The sequence below is a fragment of the Rhinoraja longicauda genome, chromosome 27, assembly GCF_053455715.1.
Source record: "Rhinoraja longicauda isolate Sanriku21f chromosome 27, sRhiLon1.1, whole genome shotgun sequence".
Classification (NCBI taxonomy): domain Eukaryota; kingdom Metazoa; phylum Chordata; class Chondrichthyes; order Rajiformes; family Arhynchobatidae; genus Rhinoraja; species Rhinoraja longicauda.
This window is the reverse complement of record NC_135979.1, coordinates 25423983-25440423: the sequence shown is the minus strand read 5'-3', so window position 1 is coordinate 25440423 and position 16441 is coordinate 25423983. Positions and strand designations below refer to the sequence as shown.

The following is a 16441-nucleotide window of genomic DNA, read 5'->3' as shown; positions in this document are numbered from 1 at the left end:
TGCTTTGTGTCGCAGGCTCCAGTGACTAAACCACCCTCTCACAGATATGTGGAAAAAGAGTGGCTTTGCAAACCCATGGGCTTCTCTCCTGTGCAGAGCTACAAGGGGTGGGGGGTGAGAGGATAACCATATTGACAAATGATTTTGTATTGAATAGATCGGTTGATTGGAGTCGCTGCATCGTAGAGGTGTTTCCAGCCCCCTTGCCCTGCGCTGTATCACACCACGGCCATGTTGTCGGACTTACCCCAGCTCTCTGAGCGTCTGGGCCTGTGACAGGCAGACGGTGGCGCTGACTGACAACTGGCCCGCTCCCCCTTCCACTGATGTCTCTGGCTGATCTTCACCAGCGAGATTCTTCGCGTGTGACGAGCTGACGTCTGTAAAGGGCAGGACAGCCGTTGAACAATCACCACTCACAAGAACCCACCCCCTACAGACGGAGGGAACACTAATCCAGGACATACGCACAAAATGGGGGCCGTACAGGGGACTCCGCGATGGGTTTGTATTTGTCTTTCATTACCAAGGAGAATTCAAACCGCGCAGATAAGTGTCTCCTGGTAGATTACCAGATACATTAATACAGCAGAGGATGCTGAGATACTCAGCGGGTCAGGCAGCATCCGTGGGGAGAAGCAGAGTTGGCATGAAGCCAAACACCCCTCATCTGAACTGTGAAGGTGTGAGAGCAAGGGAGAGATGTTCTGATGGAAGGACTTTCGTTAACTCTGTCTCTTTCTCCACTGATGCCGGCTGCCCTGCTGAGTGTTTCAAGCAGTCTCTGTTTTTCTTTCAGTCTTCCAGCGTTTGCGTTTGTCGTAAGATGCAGTGTCCCATATTTGAGGGTTAACAACATCGCGCAGCGTGGCACAGGAACAAGCACTTCGGATTAGTGGCCATGCTGAACCTGGGTTAACGGGGAACTGGCACAGAACAGAGGCACCAGTGCAGATCAGGCACCATCATGATCAATGGGGGGATGAGCTAGAAGGGCCGAGTGGCCTCCTGCTGCTCCTATTTTCTTGTGTTTTTGTGTCTATGCTCGAAAGATGGAAATAAGTAGGTTAGATGGAAGATTTAGATTTAGATTTTTCAGATTTAGAGATACAGCGCGGAAACAGGCCCTTCGGCCCACCGAGTCCGTGCCGCCCAGCGATCCCCGCACATTAACACTATCCTACACACACTCGGGACAATTTTTACATTTTACCCAGTCAATTAACCTACATACCTGTACGTCTTTGGAGTGTGGGAGGAAACCGAAGATCTCGGAGAAAACCCACGCAGGTCACGGGGAGAACGTACAAACTCCGTACAGACGGCGCCCGTAGTCAGGATCGAACCTGAGTCTCCGGCGCTGCATTCGCTGTAAGGCAGCAACTCTACCGCTGCGCCACCGTGCCGCATGTTTTGTGGCTCCATCCTTTTTTGGGTGGTGTTGAATTCCCTCTGTGGCTTCCCGTGGCTTTTCCACATTGTAACTACCCCGCCTCTTATCTGCACCGATACTCCTGCACGCATCTCATGTTTCTGAGCTCTTCGAACATAATAATCCAGCCCCTGCTCTATCAGGGTCGATTTAATCGTTAAGGGAATCTTTAGGGCGTCAAAAACACTCAACAATCTCTGCGGTGTGCCGTGGTAGAGTTGCCCTCTTACAGCGCCGGAGACCCAGGTTTGATCATGACTCTTGGTGCTGACTGTACGGAGTTTGCACGTTCTCCCCGTGACCGCGTACACTTTCACCCCGGGTGCCCCACTTTCCTCCCACGCTCCAAAGACGTTAAGGTTTGTAGGTTAATTGGCTTCGGTAAAGATTGTAAATTTTGCCCATTCGTTCAATCTATCCCAGAACCACAATGCCCTCATCATAGAAACATAGAAAATAGGTGCAGGAGTAGGCCATTCGGCCCTTCGAGCCTGCACTGCCATTCAATATGATCATGGCTGACCATCCAACTCAGTATCCTGTACCTGCTTTCTCTCCATACCCCCTGATCCCTTTAGCCACAAGGGCCACATCAAACTCTCTCTTAAATATAGCCAATGAACTGGCCTCAACTACCTTCTGTGGCAGAGAATTCCACAGATTCACCACTCTCTGTGTGAAAAAAAACTTTCTCATCTCAGTCCTAAAAGACTTCCCCCTTATCCTTAAACTGTGACCCAGACTGTCATCAGAGAAACAGACTCTTCGGCCAAAGAGTCCAAGCTGACTATCAACAATCCATTCACATTAATCCTGTATCAGTGCCACTATTATATCTCTGCACAGTGCCATCAAATCTCTTCCAGATTCTACCACTCGCTTGGACTCTACGACCTAATTAACCCACCAACAGTTAACGCTGCTGGTGCAGCTGTAAAGCCATTCAGTGCAGAAACAGGCCTTTCAACCCACCATGTCCATGCCGTCCATCAACTACCAGGTATCGGGGCTACCAGGTTCAAGAACAGCTTCTTCCAACAGGTCGGCATGCTGGCACAGCAGCAGAGTTGCTGCCTAACAGCGCCAGAGACCCAGGTTTGATCCTGACTATGGGTGCTGTTTGTATGGAGTTTGTTTGTTCTCCCCGTGACCGCGTTTTCCCCGGGTGCTCCGGTTTCCTCACACATTCCAAAGACGTACAGGCTTGTAGGCTATGTTGGCCTCTGTAAAAATGATAAATTGCCCCTCGTGTGTAGGATTGTGTTAGTGCACAGGGATCGCTGGTCGGTGCGGACTCGGTGGGCCAAAGAGCCTGTTTCCGCGCTGTATCTCTAAACTGAACTAAACAAGAATAGGGAGGTTTAGATCCAGTTCTACGTACTGATGGTCAGGCCACAATTGGAATGCTGTGCGCAGTTTTGATCCTCTTATCGAATAACATCACACAACACTCGCCTCAGCTACGAACTGTGGACTGTCTTTGGTTGCATGAAGGACTTCAGGGTTTTTTGCATTGGTATTGGGGCTGTTCATTTATTGAATATTTGTTTATTATATATTATCTGTGTGTATTGTTTTTGCAGGCCAGTGCAGCTGCTGCAAGTAAGAATTTAACTGCTCTGCTCCCGGTACATATGGCACTCTTGACACTTGACTTCATAAATCATAAGATATAGGAGCAGGATTAGGCTGTTCAGCCCATTGAGACTTGACTTAGCTCCCCATACTAGTCCCACATAGAAACTCTTAATCCAAAGCACCTCCATGCCTTCCTGAATGCTTGGCTTCCAACACACTCTCGAGCAGTGCATTCTAGACTCAGGCAGTCCATTGTACACTTGCCGCTGGGCTACCCCTCCGGGCGAAGTCCAGCTGCAGTGGCCATCTCCCCCCCCCCCCCCCCCATCGGCCTCTCCTCTCCTCTCCACCTTACCCGGTTCCTCTGCCTTCGTGTCCTTGCTCTCAGCGTCCCCGTCAGTAGCTGATTTCTTCTCTTCCTTCTGCAGGGAAACAGAAAAGAGAGAGCGCGATCGCGTCAGCATGCCTCCGAGAAGTTAGGCACCACGGGCAGAGAGGGGGCAGGGGTTCAGCCAGTGGACTCGCCGTCCAGCGACGGAGAAGAGGACAGAGCCAGCCGGCAGCAAGAGGTGGGGCTGACGGGGAACCGGTCGGCAAGCCAATCCTCTGGTAGCCGTTCGTCATCGCCAACGCCGACCGCCGGCCTCAGGGACGGCAGAGGTGGCGATGGGCTCCAGGCCCCGCCAAACAGCCTGACATCCTCAGGCCGACTGCTCGCACCGGCCTGGCGTCGCCGAGCAATGTGCCGTGGCCACCGGCAACCGGCTTCAACGTGCAGCAGCCGGAGCCACAGCAGCATCGACATCGGACCGGTCAGCCAGCCCAGTGAGAGTAGCAACGAGCCACCGACTACCTCGAGCAGCCAGCAACATAGCGGGAGTGATGGGCAACACCGGCCCAGTGAATCCACCACTCCCAGCAAAGCCAGCACTGGGAGTCTCCCCGTAACACTGTCATCAATGGACGACAAGGAGGTGAGTGACCGTCAGCAAGTGGCCGCAGTGCCGGGCAGTCACCAGGACAGCAATGGTGGACCACGGATACGCCAGTGGGCGGATACTCCGGTCGGCTCAGAGCCACACAGCCGTGGTAATGTCCACCAAGTGGGTATCACCAATGGAGAGGGGAAGAGAGTGAGCACTGAAGCCTCTCGGCCCCTGGCTCCTCCGACAATCAGCCTTCACCGGGTGGGCAGCGTTAGCCAAGGGCTGGCTCCCTCAACAACCCGCCAACACCGCCAGGGCGCTCGTGGTCATCGCCAAGTCCCACCATTTATCAATCACAACGGGGACAAGATCATCAGCCGTCGGTCTCCACCGAGCAGCCTGCACCAGGAGAGTAGTGACAGTGACCTGTCTCTACCGATCAGCCGCCAACAAGAGACCACTGATGGTGACTCACACCTGTCTCTACCAAGTGACCGCCAACAGGGGACCACTGATGGTGACTCACACCTGTCTCTACCAAGTGACCTCCAACGGGAGACCACTGATGGTGACTCACACCTGTCTCTACCAAGTGACCTCCAACGGGAGACCACTGATGGTGACTCACACCTGTCTCTACCAATCAGCCGCCAACGGGAGACCACTGATGGTGACTCACACCTGTCTCTACCAATCAGCCGCCAACAGGAGACCACTGATGGTGACTCGCACCGGTCTCTACCAATCAGCCTGCACCAGGAAAGCAGCAAAAGCAACCGCCAACTGGCTCCACCAATCAGCAGCCAACGAGAGTCCGACGATGATGATTGGTCGCGATCTCCACCAAGCAACAGCCAACGGGAGACCGACGATGATGATGATGATGATAGGCAGCCAACTCCACCAATCAACCATGAGCAGAGCAACCAGAGGCAACAGCGATTGGCTGCAGCAACACGCAGCAACCGGGACAAAAGCGGGGAAGACAAGGTTATGGTTTCGTTGAGGAAGAGCAGCAACGCTGACTGGCACATGGTTTCACATCTCTGCCAGCCCACCCCTGACCGAGTGGGCATACCCATCAGAATCGAGTACCACAGGTCGGCCTACACCAACAGAGCAGCAGTCAGTGCCAGCACCCGCCTACCAGCGTATGGTGGGGCGGCGGTGCCAGCTAGTGTCTGGGTACACCGCGCCATCAACCAACCGGGGCCCTGAGCCGTACACCCATCATGACAGCCATCAACGCCAAGCAAACACACACCAAATACATCAACCCACAGTGCACACAAAGTTACAACAATCATTGTAGTTGAGGTTAAAAAAAAAAGGTAAAATCTCTCTGTGTCTCATTATTATGTGTTCAGTAATAGTTTGGCCTGTTACCTGGGCACCAGCTAGTGGATGGAGGGATGGAGGAATGTGTAGATAGATACTTTACTATATCACATTAACATGTCACTGTGAAATCCTTTCTTGTGCATACCATACACAAAGTATGCACAGAGTCACCACATCAAGGGCACGGACAAAGTTACGGTGTTCGCTGGAGTCCCAATGGTCCCTCTTTGTTCTCTCCCCCCCCTCTGATTTATTCACACGATCCCTCAATCATGCTGATGTGTCGTGCTGGCTAATACGAAAGTGAGTGGCTTTGCAGAAAATGAAGATAGTTGTGAATGATTGCAGCAGGATCTGGATCGATTGGCCAGGTGGGCGGAGGAATGGTTGATGGAATTGAATACAGAGAAGTGTGAGGTGTTGCATTTGGGAACGTCGAACAAGGGCCGGACCTACACAGTAAATGGTAAGCCTCTGGGTGGTGTTGTAGACCAGAGGGATCTAGAAGTACAGGTGCATGGTTCCTTGAAGGTCGAGTCGCAGGTAGATAAGGTGGCCAAAAAGGCTTTTGGCACTTTGGACTTCATCAGTCAGAGTATTGAGGAAAGACGTTGGGAGGTCATGTTGCAGTTGTATAAGACGTTGGTGAGACTGCATTTAGAATATTGTGTTCAGTTCTGGAAAGGAAAAGTCAATGTTATAGGAAAGATTTGGTCAAGCTTGAAAGGGTTCAGAAAAGATTTACGAGGATGTTGCCAGGACTAGAGGGTGTGAGCTATAGGGAGAGGTTGAGTAGACTGGGTCTCCATTCCATGGAGCGCAGGAGGGTGAGGGGAGATCTTATAGCAGCATACAAAATAGATCGGGTAGACGCACAGAGTCTTTTGCCCAGAATCGAGGACCAGAGGACTTTGGTTCAAGGTGGAGGGGAAAAGATTTAATAGGAATCCGAGGGGTAACTTTTGCACACAAAGGGTGGTGGGTGTATGGAACAAGCTGCCAGGGGAGGTAGTTGAGGTTGGGACTATCCCATCGTTTAAGAAACAGTTAGACAGGTACATGGACAGGACAGGTGTGGAGGGATATGGACCAAGCGCTGGCAAGTGGGACTAGTGTAGCTGGGACATTGTTGGCCGGTGTGGGCGCGTTGGGCCGAAGGGCCTGTTTCCACACTGTATCACTCTATGACTCTGAGGCAGGTGACTCTCTGTGTGCTGGTCACAGATGTGGATCTGAAATCACGCACTACAATCGCTCCACTGGTTTAAATCCCCACTCCGACAGGAGCATTTCTTACTTTAACTGTGCTTTTCTTCATCTCCTATCAGATCTGTCGATTCCCTTTATCATGCATCTGTACCCTGTGGTTGGCTCAACTGTAATCACGTATTGCCTTTCCGCTGACTGGCTAGCACGCAACAAATGCTTTTCACTGTACCTCGGTACACGTGACAATAAACTAAACATAGACATTGCCTCAGTAATTCCCCCCACAATTACTGAGCTGGATTCCTGGAGGATTGTACTGCTGTTGTGTCGAATCCCACCGAGGGTTTCCATCATCTTCACACTGAATCATAAATCCATGCCGGGCGGAGCTGTGGCCCAGCTGCCACACCGCGCCAGATACCCACGTTCGATCCTGTTCTTGGGTGCTGTCAGTGTGCAGTCTGCACAGAGTCTGCCTTTTTCACACAGGGTGGTGGGTGTATGGAACGAGCTGCCAGAGGAGGTAGTTGACGCAGGCACTATCACAACTGATTAGGCGCCATCATACTAAGTAGAGTGTCAGATAGTGGACCACAATGAGAACGTACACGAGAGTCCTCACCTTTCAGGCGCCATATCCTACCATTCAAGTGAGATTTATTTTGTATATATGAGAGTCCTAACTTGGTCATAAGGGCCTGTTGTCCTGGCGGTGGCACTGGGTTGGAGTTGTAGGGGTTGGCCTGGCCAGACGATGTATCGATGCTCTCCGCTCCGAGCCGCTGCGGGCCGCACAAGGAGCAGCGCCTGATCTAATGGAGCCCCAGGCTGCTGCAGGGCCTCCAGCAGCCAATGTAGGAGCATGAAGCATTTCTCTGCGGGTTTACCAGCAGACATGCTTTACAACCTTTCCCACCGCCTGCCGCAGGTCAACAGTGTTGCTGCAGCTTCACATGCGACATTTGCAATAGGTTATAAATACCTTCCACAGCAAATGAGTGAAAGTCAATGAACGAGGGGCATGCATACATCGTCTGAGTGCTAGAATACCTTATCTGGAACATCAGACTTCCTGGTCCTCTGCATAATCTTTTCCAGACGCTGCATAGAAAGAAGAAAAGGAAATCAAGTTAAATCGCTGAAGAAGATGAATGTGTTTTCTCATTCCATCTGCCTTACTAACCAAAATGTCAGCCAGACATTCCATTCACATAGAGTCACGGAGTCTTACTGTGTGGAAACAGGCCCTTCGGCCCAACTGGCTCACACTGGACAACATGTCCCATCTACACTAGTCCCACCCACCTGCATTTGGCCCATATCCCTCTGAACCTGTCCTATCCATGTACCTATCTAACTGTTCCTTAAACGTTGTGATAGTACCTGACTCAACTACCTCCTCTGGCAGCTCGTTCCATACACCCACCACCCTTTGTGTAAAAGTCAGATTCTTATTAAATCTTTTCCCCATCACCTTAAGCCTATGTCCTCTGGTCATCGATTGCCCAACTCTGGCCACGGGATTTGGGACGGATTTAGCTCCTTCAATGCATTTGATTAAATCCCCCTTCCGTTTGCTCCACTCTGCTCCAGAACCATCCACAGAAACAAATTCCTAAACTTTACAATGCTCAGTTTTCAATGGTAGGTTCTGAAGAAGGGTCCCGACCTGAAACGTTGCCTGTCCATTCCCTTCACAGATGCTGCCTGACCTGCTGAGTTACTCCAGCACTTTGGCGTTTTGCTGAAGATTCCAGCGTCTGCAGTTCCTCGTGTCCCAGACTGAACCTGTTTCTTACACCCGGCGCAAAACAGTCTTTAGCTCACCGCGTTGAAACAAGGAACTGCAGATGCTTGAATCTTCGGCAACACAAGACCGCCAGTCTGAAGAAGAGTCCCGACACAAAACGTCGCCTGTGTGTGTTCTAGACAATAGACAACAGGTGCAGGAGGAGGCCATTCGGCCCTTCGAGCCAGCACCGCCATTCAATGTGATCATGGCTGATCATTCTCAATCAGTAACCCGTTCCTGCCTTCTCCCCATACCCCCTGACTCCACTATCCTTAAGAGCTCTATCTTGCTCTCTTTTGAATGCATTCAGAGAATTGGCCTCCACTGCCTTCTGAGGCAGAGAATTCCACAGATTCACAACTCTCTGACTGCAAATGTTTTTCCTCATCTCAGTTCTAAATGGCCTACCCCTTAGTCTTAAACTGTGGCCCCTTGTTCTGGACTCCCCCAACATTGGGAACATGTTTCCTGCCTCTAACGTGTCCAACCCCTTAATAATCTTATACGTTTCGATAAGATCTACTCTCATCCTTCTAAATTCCAGTGTATACAAGCCTAGTCGCTCCAGTCTTTCAACATATGACAGTCCCGCCATTCCGGGAATTAACCCAGTGAATTCTCCAGGGATGCTGCCTGACCTGCTGAGTTACTCCAGCGCATTGTGTCTTTCTTTGGTTCATCAGGTACAGGCCCAGTCGGTAACCCGTTGCCATGGAAACACACGCTGGAGCAGTTCCCATGGAAGGGGCTCACGGAGATGGAGCCCGTTGCCATGGGAACACACGCTGCGCCTGTTTACGGGGTCGGGGTTCACGGAGATGGAGCCCGTTGCCATGGGAACACACGCTGCGGCTGTTTTTACGGGGTCGGGGCTCACCTTCTTTCTCTCCGAGCGTTCCTGCTCCTCCTTCTGGAAGTGCTTCTCCCGCTCCAGCCGCTGTCTCTCCGCCTCCTCCCGCGCCTGTGTCGCCACCTCTTCCTTCTGTGGGAAGAAGCAAACATGTTTGCCATTGAATCCCTCCCCAATGTGACCTTCCTCACTGAGGCTAGTTCCTGGAATGAGGGGGTTGTAGAACATGGAGCATTGCAGGACAGGCACAGGCACTTCAGCCCACAATGTCCACATCAAACACGATGCTGTTAAACTCATCTCCTCTGCCCGCCCATGATCCACATCCCTACACTCCCTGCATGTCCACAATGCCTCGTAATCTAAAAGCCTCTTAAACGCCACTATCGTACCTGCCTCCACCACCACCCCTGGCAGTGGGTTCCAGGCATCCACCACCCTCTGTGTAAAAACATGTGGCCCACACAGCTCCTTTAAACTTGATCATCTCACCTTCAAGATGTGCCCTGGACTCTTTAACATTTCTGCCTTGCGAAAAAAAAGCTCTGATTCCCCACCCTACCTATGCCTCCTACAGTTTTATATACTTCTTATCAAGTCTTCCCTCAACCTCCACTGTTCTCGAGAAAACAATCCACTCCTGTCCAACCTCTCGTTGTGGAGAATACCCACTAATCCAGGCAGTACTCTCTTCTGCACCCTCTCCACATCCTTCCTAAACAGGGGGAAACGTCACCTATTCCTTTTCTCCAGGGATGCTGCCTGACCCGCTGAGTTACTCCAGCATTTCGTGCCTATCTTGGGTATAAACCAGCATCTTGCGTTCCTTCCTACGCACGCAATACTCCAAATAGTTCTACAGCGTGTGTCTGTATGCGTTGGGCTTTAAAAGAATGATGGAGGCCTTATCCAAATGTAACTTAAGGGAGCATTGACGGGGTGGGTTTTGAGATATTTTCACAAGTCATCGACAAGGGGTCTGAGCTGCAAAATAAAGCCCGGTCAATTAAAACCATGTGTGTAGAAACGTCATTACTCCAGAGGTAGTGAATCTCTGGAATCCCCTGCCCCAGAAGGTACTGAAGTGCAGATTAGTGGTTATATTTACGGTGGGGTGAATAAATGTGAAAAAACGAGGAATTGAGAGTTATGGGAAGCTGGCACAGCAGAGGAATAGAGGGCAGTATAGATTTTTAATTATTTTTTAGAGATACAGCGCGGAAACAGGCCCTTCGGCCCACCGAGTCCGCGCCGCCCAGCGATCCCTGCACATTAACACTATCCTACACACACTAAGGACACTTTTTTTACATTTACCCAGTCAATTAACCTACATACCTGCACGTCGTTGGAGTGTGGGAGGAAACCGAAGATCTCGGAGAAAACCCACGCAGGTCACGGGGAGAACGTACAAACTCCGTACAGACGGCGCCCGTAGTCAGGATCGAACCTGAGCCTCCGGCGCTGCATTCGCTGTAAGGCAGCAACTCTACTGCTGCGCCACCGTCAACCATGATCACAGAGAGGGCACTGCGCAGGCTTACGAGGCTGAGTCCTGCTCCTAGTTTAGTTCAGTTCAGTTTCCCTCAACCTCCTGTGTTCTAGAGAAAACAATCCGAGTCTGTCTGACCTCTCCTTACAGCGAATACCCTCTAATCCAGGCAGCATTCTCGTAAAAACCCTTCTGCTCCCTCTCCACATCCGTTACTGCATAGGAACAGGCCCTTCGGCCCACCGAGTCCACTCCGACCATTGGTCACCCGTTCACATTAGTTCAATGTTATTCCACTTCCGCATCAACTCCCCACACACAAGGGACGATTTACAGAGGCCAATTAACCTACCAACCCACATTGGTGGGCAGACCCTGTCAGCACTGGTCCACATAGTGACCACCAACCTGCTTCTGGAGGCGCTCCGTTTCTTCCCGCTCCACTTCCGCCTCCCTCTGCCGGTCCACCTCATCCTTCAGCTGCTGCTCTTCCTCCCTCTGCCTCCTCTCCTCCTCCAGTTGCTGAGACTCGACCAAACGCTGGGCTTTCTCCTCTGCCTTCCTCCGCGCTATCTCCTCCTTCATTAGCCTTGGTGGAAGAGAAAGAGCGAGTTAACAGGCCGTGTGCGGCTGGAGGCAAACGGGTCTTCCTCAGGTTTCTCTCCCTATCCACAGGGAGGAACAGAGAAGGGGAGGGAAACGTTCAGGATTCTCCGCTGGCTCAGGTAAGAGCCTACATGCTCCAGGAGTCGGGATCTGGGCCAAGCCTGACCCATTGAACCAGATACCTTCAGCCAAGGGCTCAGGTTAAAAGAACACCCTGCTTATTCCGCACGCTCAGAAATGAATGTAGATGGGGAATGAGTGACTGATTCAATCCCAAGCGCACAGGACAATGGGGAAGCCAGTCACCAACAAATACCCAGACCCACAATGTGTTAGAAATTATTCAGTCTGAAGAAGGGTCTCAACCCGAAACGTCGCCCATTCCTTCTCTCCTGAGATGCTGCCTGACCCGCTGAGTTACTCCAGCATTTTGTGAATAAATACTCAGCTTCTAAATTGATCTGCTAAGAATGACTGAGCTGGATTTTCGAGCGGGATATTCTGGGTCAGTCAAATTCACTTGGTCGGATGGATGCTAACACTGAAACAGCCTGTCTAGGGGTTCAGCTGGTTCTGGAGTTCAGAGCCTCAGTGCTACATCTGGGATGATGTCTGTTCATTTGAGCTTTGTGGTTTGCTGAAGGATTCAGCATCTGCCGTTCCGTGTAGCTTCAATGCTCTCAGCCGTATCTTGATATCACCCGGACTCAATCGACACTGGACATTAGGTAAATAATTTCTAACTCACATTTACCCCCGGCTGTTAAACGTGACCTGATCCAGACTGCTCCTGCTCTCATTGGGCACTGCACCCGTGCATGTATTACATGCTGAATACCACATGCATCGCACACATAGTGTCAGGCGCAATTTCACCAGCTGCATTAGTTATGGTCACCTCTCTGCAATTCAGAACCATACTAGTGAGATCCATGTGCTGACACAGCACTGCCACTGTGCATTGTCATACTGATAACCCTGCAACGTTACGGCAGTGTGGTGACCCATCAACACCACAACATTAAAGCTGTGTCTTAACCCCTCAACCCCAGCTATGCGAAGAAGATGTGTTAATCCACAGAGCCCGAAGGTGGTGGGTTAACCCCTTTAGCTCCTGCAATGTTACGACAGTGTGTTGATCCTCTAACTCCTAAGGTTGTGGGTTAATTTGCCACTTCAGGAGTTATTGGATTAAAACTGTCTTCACATTTCAGGGATTAAGGAAGGGGTTAACACACAACCTTAGAGGTGAGATGATCAACACTGTATTTACATTGCAAGAGTTAAAGGGTTAGCACATGCCTGAGGGGTTAGAGGATTGGATAGAGTGGACGTGGAGAGGATGTTTCCACTGATGAGAGCCCAGGGTCAGAGGGTAAAGCCTCAGAATAAAAGGACGTACCTCACTGTATGTTTCTCTTTTTTTTTTCCTATTCAGATGTGCAGCACTTTGGTCAACGTGGGTTGTTTTTAAATGTGCTATACAAATAAAATTGACTTGACTTGACTTGACTTTAGAAAAGAGATGAGGAGGATTTTTTTTAGCCAGAGGGTGGTGAATCTGTGGAATTCATTGCCACAGATGGCTGTGGAGGGCATGTCTTTGGGTATTTTTAAAGTGGCAAGTTCTTGATTTGTAAGGGTGTCAAAGGTTACACATGCCGGAGGCAAGAGAATGGGATTGAGAGGGAAAGATAGATCAGCCATTATTGAATGGCGGAGTAGACTCGATGAGCTGAATGGCCTAATTCTGCTCCGAATGACTTATGAACTATGAACCTAATTAACCAACCAAGAACCAATTAACACACTGTCTTAACAGTGCAAAGTTTAAAGGGTGAACACACTCCCTTACGGGTTCGAGGATGAACACACTGATTTAACAATACCGGAGTTTACCCCCACTCACTGTTGAGGCAGTGTGTTAACCCGGTAACCCCTGGCAGTGTTAAAGCAGCGCGTTACCTCACTAACCCCACAATGCAAGGACACAATGTTGCCCGTTAGCCCTCAGCGTGTGTGTGTGTGTGTGTGTGTGTACGTGTGTGTGTGTGTGTGTGAGTGTGTGCGTGTGTGTGTGCGTGTGTGTGTACGTGTGTGTGTGTGTGTACGTGTGTGTGTGTACGTGTGCGTGTGTGTGTACGTATGTATGTGTGTGTACGTATGTATGTGTGTGTACATGTGTGTGTACATGTGTGTGTACATGTGTGTGTACGTGTGTGTGTGCGTGCATGCGTGTGTATGTGCTCTCACCCAGAGACCACTGTAATGCTCAGCACCACCGTCACTCACCTCTTCTTCTCCTCCTGCTCCTTCCTCTCCTGCTCCTCCAGCTCCCTCTGCCCCCGTGCCACTCGCCGCTTCTCTGCCAGGACCCTGACGGCCTCCTCAGGGTCGGTGGTGCCGGCGATGGTCCTGGCCGGGGACCCTGAAACACAGAGCGGGTGTGGGTATAGATCGCAGCAGCACCGCCTGCCCGCCCGCCCAGTCAGTCCCTGGATACCCGCGCGGGCATCCTGCCAGTTGCTGCAACTGTTGGGAGTTGGGCAGATGTAGCGACCTCCCTGGCCACTGATTCCCACCAGTGGAGGGGCCACCCTTGCCCTCACCTCTGCTGACTGGTGACACGCTACGAATGATCTCCTCAGACCTACTGATCAGAGGGAGAAAGCCCAGCTGGTTTGGGAACAGCTCTGCTCAAGACCGCAAGATGCCCGACCGATCTTCCATCCCCTTCACCATCAAGCCTGACTTCCTGAAGGTGCTGGGGATCTGGTTCGGGAAGGCTGAGGCATGTAACAAAAATTGGCTGGAGTGGATAGCCAAGGTGGGGAAGAAGCTGGAGCTGTGGAAGCAGCGCTCCCTCTCCATCACGGGGAAAAACCTGGTCATCAGGTGTGAGGTGCTCTCGGGGCTGCTGTACTTGGCGCAAGTGTGGCCCGTCCCTCCCTCCTACGCCACGGGGATCACCCGGGCCGTCTTCCGTTTCATCTGGGGGTCGGCGATGGACCGGGTGCGACGAGCCACAATGCACAAGTCGGCAGACAACGGGGGTAAAGACGTGCCCAACGCCGCCCTCATTCTGATGGCCACTTTCGTGTGTGGCTGCATCAGGCGGAGCATAGAGCCAAGGCACGTGGGCACCAAATGCCACTACCTGCTGAGGTTCTACCTGTCCCCGGTGTTGCGAAGGATGGGCCTGGCGCAGATGCCACGCAATGTGTCAGTCAGCTGGACATTGCCGAACCATCTGTCGTTTGTGGACAGGTTCTTCCGGACCAACACCTTTGACCACAAGTCCATCGGGCAGTGGTCAGCACGGAACGTCCTGCAGGCACTGCAGGGGAATGACTCCATGGATCCTGTGGCGTGGTTCCCAGAACAGACAGCCCAGCTTGTCTGGCAAAATGCCTCATCGCCAGTACTCACCAACAAGCACCAAGACCTGGCTTGGCTGGCGGTGAGGGGAGCCCTCCCAGTCAGATCCTTCCTGCACCGCCGGAACCTCACTACCAGTGCACGCTGCCCTCGGGACGGCTGCTACGGAGAGGAAACGGTGGCCCACCTCTTCAAAGAGTGTGGATTTGCCAGGAGAGTCTGGAGAGGTCTGCAGGGGTCCCTGTCACGATTCATTCCGAGCAGCTCCGTCACAGAGGACTCTGTGCTCTACGGACTGTTCCCAGGGACGCATTCCGAGACTGACATCGAGTGCTGCTGGAAGGTCATCAACTTAGTGAAAGACGCTCTTTGGTCTGCCCGATCCTTGTTGACCTCCCAGCGGAGCGAGCTGTCCGTCAAGGAATGTTGCCGACTGGCCCGCTGCAGACTGCAGGAGTACGTGCTGAGGGACGCTCTGAAGCTCGGTGCAGCCAACGCCAAGGCCCTGTGGGGGAGGACCACAGTCTAGGGTCCTTCCGCTGCTGGACATGGGGGGCAGGGTGTGGTGGAGAGAGACGCCCCTCCAAATAAGGGATATGTATGTAAATGTATGTAAATGTCTAAGTAAATGCCTGTATTGAATATGTAACCTCCGGAAATGTCGGATGGGTTTGTTTAAAAAAGATGTTTTGTAAATGATATTTATTACTTGAATAAAGTATTTTTTGATTAAAAAAATAAATAAATAAATAAATAAAATAAAAATAAAAAAGATCTTGCAGAGAGCTGTTGACGTAGCCCAGCCCGTCACACAGACCAGGCTGCCCACCACTGACCCAATCTACACTTCACACTGCCTTGGGAAAGCATAATCAAACATTTGTCCCACCATGGTCATTCCTTCTTCTCCCCGCTCCAATCAGACAGACGGTACAGAAGCTTGAAAGCGTGGAGCACCAGACTCAGGAACAGCTTCTTCCCCTCTGTGATCAGGCTTCTGAACGGCCCCTCTATAAGCTAGGGTCCTCTGGTTCCCCTCTACCCCATTGCGGACATTGGGCTTGGTCTAGGGAACTGACGCGCTACAATGCCGACAACTGTATTCTGCTCTCTGCAACCTATCCATGGTGGGGCTGAGGGAGAACTCTTTCAAGTCTGGAGTCCAGCTGGGTTCTACAGTACACCATCAGTCTCCAGCACAGGGTGAATGGTACACTGGACCCTGCTCTCAACCATCACAGTGCGGCCCACACACCTCTGGCACTCCCCCACGAAACAGCTTGGACTCAGGAACAGCTTCTTCTCAATGGTCCTTCTTTCAGCTAGGGTACTGTCCGACTCTTCACTACCCCATTGTGATCAATGGACTGTCTCTGGAACTGATGGGCTACAATGCTGAGAACTATATTATGCACTCTATATCTTCCCCTTTGTTCTATCTATTGTACTTGAGTTTGACTTGATTGTATTTATGTTTAGTATTATCTAATTTGACTGGATAGCATGCAAAGCAAAGCTTTTCACAGTGCCACGGTACACATAGAACATAGAACTGGGCGGAAGCTTGGCCCATTTGCCCACATTTGGCCCTTACCTCTCTCACCCTTTCCTACCCATGTACAGTGCCCTTCATAATGTTTGGGACAAAGACCTATCATTTATTTATTTGCCTCTGTACTCCACAATTTGAGATTTGTAATAGAAAAAATCACATGTGGTTAAAGTGCACATTGTCAGATTTTAATAAAGGCCATTTTTATACATTTTGGTTTCACCGTGTAGAAATTACAGCAGTGTTTATACATAGTCCCCCCATTTCAGAGCACCATAATGTTTG

At 51.2% G+C, this 16441-nt stretch overlaps 1 protein-coding gene across 1 annotated transcript in view; it reads right to left on the bottom strand.

The window, feature by feature from the left end:
- Positions 1–16441, bottom strand: part of LOC144606848 (uncharacterized) — an 82213-nt gene that overhangs the window by 6997 nt on the left and 58775 nt on the right. The window contains exons 12-17 of the mRNA XM_078423270.1: positions 13519–13654; positions 11029–11209; positions 9156–9260; positions 7537–7587; positions 3366–3432; positions 248–380 (exon numbers count right to left, since the gene is read on the bottom strand). Of these exons, the coding sequence (XP_078279396.1) occupies positions 248–380; positions 3366–3432; positions 7537–7587; positions 9156–9260; positions 11029–11209; positions 13519–13654 (673 nt within the window). The remainder of the gene's footprint in view (positions 1–247; positions 381–3365; positions 3433–7536; positions 7588–9155; positions 9261–11028; positions 11210–13518; positions 13655–16441) is intronic.